This window comes from Metopolophium dirhodum, chromosome 2 (assembly GCF_019925205.1).
Source record: "Metopolophium dirhodum isolate CAU chromosome 2, ASM1992520v1, whole genome shotgun sequence".
Classification (NCBI taxonomy): Eukaryota; Metazoa; Arthropoda; class Insecta; order Hemiptera; family Aphididae; genus Metopolophium; species Metopolophium dirhodum.
Window position 1 is genome coordinate 44,393,068 of NC_083561.1, and position 4,817 is coordinate 44,397,884.

Consider the following 4,817-nt stretch of genomic DNA (forward strand, 5'->3'; position numbering starts at 1 on the left):
CAAAATAACTAAAATCGTTATTATTATTATAATAATTATTCTTGGTTACTTGGTAAGTAATTTCGTCCAAATTTGAACATAAAATAACTATAAAAAAAAAAACTGTGATTTTATATTTTTGAGATTTGTTGGTTACAGAATAGCCTACTTACGTGGAAACTTGTTTTACATTTTCAATCCTTAGCTATAAAATTTGAAAATTTTATCAATTTTTAACAACAAAATAATTTTTAAATTTTAAATTTGACAAAATTTGTCAAAAAATTTGAACTTCAAATGCTGGTAAGAAAAAATTGCGCGTATTTTTAATATGTTTCAACTGATATTGTAACAATATATCAGAAGCATTATATTAAATTTTCACGCTTTTTGGGCCGGTATTGATATTTATCTAAAAAAAAAACTAAAATTTAAAATTGTCCGTAAACAGCTCAAAACAAGTCAAAGTATTTTCAAAATTGTATCAAGTATAGAAATTGACGAAATAAACATATGATATAAATTTCAAGTATCTACAGTTATATATTTTTGAATTACAGCAAAATATATGAAAAATATAATAAATATAACCTAACCTAACCTAACCTAACCTAACTATATGAAAAATCCAAAGCTGGGCACTAACTAGTTAGAAAGTTAAAATTAAGTTAGAAAGTTACTTTTTAAGTAACTTTCTAACTTAACTAGTTAGTTTTAAATCATATTAACTTTGTAACTTAACTAGTTGAATTTAATGTGTAAAATAGTCTTATCTAACTCGTTAGAAAAAAAAGTAACTAGTTATTATTATAATTTTTTTTTCATTCCAAAATTCCAAAAGCTGTTCATTAATCATAACATTACGGCTAGGTTATATAGATTATTGGCTCATATAATATAATATTATTAAATATTAGTATTTACTATTTATAATAATGTACGCACAGAAACCACGGTTTTTCCGCGTAGTCTGTAGAATGTAGATATCTACTAGATGTCTAGATATAAATAGTATCTATACGGGTGGCTTAACCAATTAGTATAGACACAATATCGTATAAATCGTATAATATCAAATAATATTTACGACTGTCGCGACGCGCGATTATTCTAGAATCCTACACACATGCACATGACGACTGAGAACCAAGACACTTTTGTGACACTTTACGATCGTGATTCATACGCGCTGTTGCCTGTTGTTGTTTTCTTTTTTTAAACAGTTTTCAGTACCAATACGTCTCGTGCCTACTTTCGTTGTTGTGCAAATTGTTCATTATAAAATTGAAATGAGTGTTATCGTTGCTGATTCGGCTGTTGCCGATAGTAATTATAATTTAAAATGGCCACAGTTACAACAGTTTTTTGAACAACAAGGAAAGATTGAGGATAAAAATATTGAATTTAAATGTGTATTATGTAAACCTAAACATAAAACATTATCCACTTCAAGTACATCGTATTCAAACTTGAGAGCACATATTAAGGTAAATTTAATCTTGGAATATATTTAATTATTTTTAATAAATAAATTTTTTTCTTCTACTTACTGGCATGGTTGTATGGTTATTATTTGTCCAATTAAAGTATACATTTGCTGATTATTATTTAAAAAAATTAATAACATATACTTGAAAAATGAATAAATAATCACCCGCCTACCAGCAAATTAGTTACTATGACTAGATATGGCCTAAGCTATTTAGCCATTAAAATAAAAGGTGGTTCTTTATTATTTTTGTTAATGGTTAAATCTGAAAAATTACTAATTAATAATTATAGATTATATATTTATACTTGTCATTGTTTGATTTTTTTAGAGTACACATAAATCTATGTTAGATAAGTTTAATGATATGGTTAAAAAAAGATCACTTAATCAAGATAAACCGAGTACATTGAAACAATTAAATTTACATGAATTTAAAAAACAAAAAACTAAGTTGTCTCAAGCTACTTTTGATAGAGCCAACATGGAATTAATAATTAGTACGGTGTCCCCTTTTTCATTCATTGAACATCCTGCATTCCTCAAATATACTAATACTGTGGCACAAATGGTACCAGTATCTAGAAGAACATTGATGAGAAATATTAATTCAAGTTTTGAAGAAATGAAAAATTCAATTATCAAAAAGTTTAATGATTTGGAATATGTATGTGTTACTGCAGATTGCTGGACTGCATTCAGAAGGTAAATGTTTTAGTACATATAAAAATATTTCCTGTTTGATTTATCAGCTTTTTCTCTAGTTTTTACTATATTAATGCAACAGTTTTAAATAAAATTACTTTTTAATAATACCTACCTACCAGTCCTATCATCATGTCTTTTTTCAACTACTTAGGTACCTTCGTATTATAATATATATATATTTTAAATTAATCACAATCTATTCAAACTATTCACAAATCATTGTTACTTACACACTTCTAATGCTTGTAATTTATTTTATTTCATTATTTGGTAGGTCTTATATGGGCTTTACTGCACACTGGATTGATCCATTCACCTTTGAACGCAAGTCGAATGCCATTGCTTGTAGGCGTATAATTGGTAAACATACATATGATGTTCTAGCTGATATGATTGAACTTGTGTTGAATGAATACAAAATAAATACAAAAGTAACCTATATGGTTACAGATAATGCATCAAACTTTGCTAAGGCATTCAGGTATAATAAATATTTATTATTAAAAGAATAAAAGAAGAGAATCGGCTAACCATTTGTATTATTTGGTATTTTAATTTTTAAACAAATAGTGAACTGACATCTTCTAAATATTGTATTGTGAGACAATTGTTTTACTCATACCTACTTAAAGTAGTATTTTTCTTTTTACATGCCTACTTACTTATATCATAATTACAATTACAATTTTTTCATTAGACTTTATAGCACTACTGAAGATGAAATAGAAACTCCAGAAAATGATTCACTTATATATTCAACGGATATTTTTGAAATTTTAAGTGAAGGGGAAGAAAGACATTTTAGGCTGCCTAAACAACTGCGCTGTGCTTCGCATACATTCAATTTGCTGGCCACGAATGATGTGAATAAATTACAAATCAAAGATGGACCATATAAAACATTAAGTAGAAGGGCTTTTGGAAAGTGTAATGCACTTTTCAATAAACAAAATATGAGTACATTGGTGGCAGATAAAATTAAAAATCATCTAGGTCGATATTTAATCACACCAAATGATACACGGTATTTAAAATGACTAACTATCATAGTATACATCTATATAATTAATATCTTTATTTTGAATATGCCTATTAGTTATTCTTTTTGTTTTTGTAGTTGGAATGCTTTGTATGACTCTTTGAGTTTTATTATAAGCCACTTTGATGAAGTAGAGAATATTTGTACTGATATTCAGTTGCCTTGCCTAAGTAAACCACAAGAAACAGATTTTTTGACTGAATATTGCAAAGTAACTTTTAATTATAATATAAATGTTGATAGTATTATTAACCCCTAAAGCAGTAATGATTTAACCAATAGACAATCTCAATATGCTTTGATAAATAAACTATTATATTTTGATCTTTAATTTTTCTAGGTTATGAAACCTATTGCAAAAGCTTTAGATATACTGCAAGGAGAAAAATATATTTCTATTGGTTATCTTCTCCCTACATTAACAGCTGTAAAAAAATCATTAAATCAACTTATATTGCACGGAAACCTAAAATATTGCAAGCCATTAGTTGAAGTGCTGATCAGTGGATTAAAAAAACGGTGATTAATGATTTTGAAATTGATTAATGAAATTTTATTAATTTTAAATATAATTTATAAAATATTTCATTTATAGGTTTGATACAAATTTTGAATCTTCAGACATGAAATTAGCTGCTACTTTAGAACCAAAGTTTAAGTGGAATTGGGCTGAAGTAGAAATGGTCAATGAGTTGAAAGAATGTTTAAAAGCAAGATTGTCTGAGCTAATTGCAGAAAATACTGAATGTATTATGAATGATAAAACCAATGAAGTCACATATGATGATTTTTTACATTTCGATGCTTTAGAAAATCCAGAAACAGATAAACTTCAAAATTTATTTAATGAATATTCAAACTCTTCTCCTAAACTACCATTAAACACATTTTCTGAAGAAATACAAAAATTATATATTAAGTATAATACAAGTATTCCCTCTAGTGCTCACGTCGAGAGACTTTTTAGTGCAGGAGGCCAATTGTTCGATGAAAGGCGTGGATCTATGTCCGATGATACTTTTGAAATGTCACTTCTGTTAAAATTTAACAAATATTTTGAATAAAATATACTAGCATATAGTCATATAAATTATATTATGTATTATTATTAAATATTAACTTATTATTTACATTTTAACAAAAAATTTTTTTAATTTTTATAAACTAACTTCTAACTTCTACTCTAACTTAGTTACTATTTTCACCAAACTAACTTCTAACTAACTAAGTTAGAAATTTTTACAGTTTCAGAAACTAACTTATATTCTAACTTAGTTAGTTTTTTTATTGAAGTAACTTAACTTCAACTAGTTGAAAAAAATGACTAACTTGCCCAGCTTTGGAAAAATCAAGTAAATATCCAATGTTGTAAAAATTTTAACTTTAAACGCTCAAAGTAGAGAATTTTCGAATAACGCTTCCAGTAGAGATTTTTTTTATAAAATTAGAAAAACTTATGAAGAATCTTACATTAAATTTTCAAATTTTAGTTTTAAAAAGAAAAATTTTTATGAATTTCTAACACTCAAATTAATTTGAACATTTTTACGTATTTTGTCGAAATTTAAATGCTTATAAAAAAATTGTGACAATGGATTTTTA

At 26.2% G+C, this 4,817-nt stretch overlaps 1 protein-coding gene across 1 annotated transcript; it reads left to right on the top strand.

The window, feature by feature from the left end:
- The first annotated feature begins 665 nt into the window (after positions 1–665).
- LOC132939205 (uncharacterized) lies at positions 666–4,334 on the top strand. The gene is made up of 7 exons (XM_061006264.1): positions 666–1,466; positions 1,800–2,173; positions 2,451–2,657; positions 2,874–3,200; positions 3,294–3,426; positions 3,556–3,734; positions 3,811–4,334. The coding sequence occupies exons 1-7, from the start codon at positions 1,269–1,271 to the stop codon at positions 4,277–4,279; spliced, it is 1,887 nt and encodes a 628-aa protein (XP_060862247.1). The 5' UTR covers positions 666–1,268; the 3' UTR covers positions 4,280–4,334.
- Positions 4,335–4,817: the final 483 nt, after the last annotated feature.

Excerpts from the sequence above, each read along its gene's own strand:
- LOC132939205 (XM_061006264.1), top strand. The coding sequence starts at position 1,269 with ATGAGTGTTATCGTTGCTGATTCGGCTGTTGCCGATAGTAATTATAAT. Across the intron at positions 2,174-2,450 it reads TGCTGGACTGCATTCAGAAG|GTCTTATATGGGCTTTACTG; the intron begins GTAAATGTTTTA and ends ATTATTTGGTAG. Across the intron at positions 2,658-2,873 it reads AACTTTGCTAAGGCATTCAG|ACTTTATAGCACTACTGAAG; the intron begins GTATAATAAATA and ends TTTTTTCATTAG.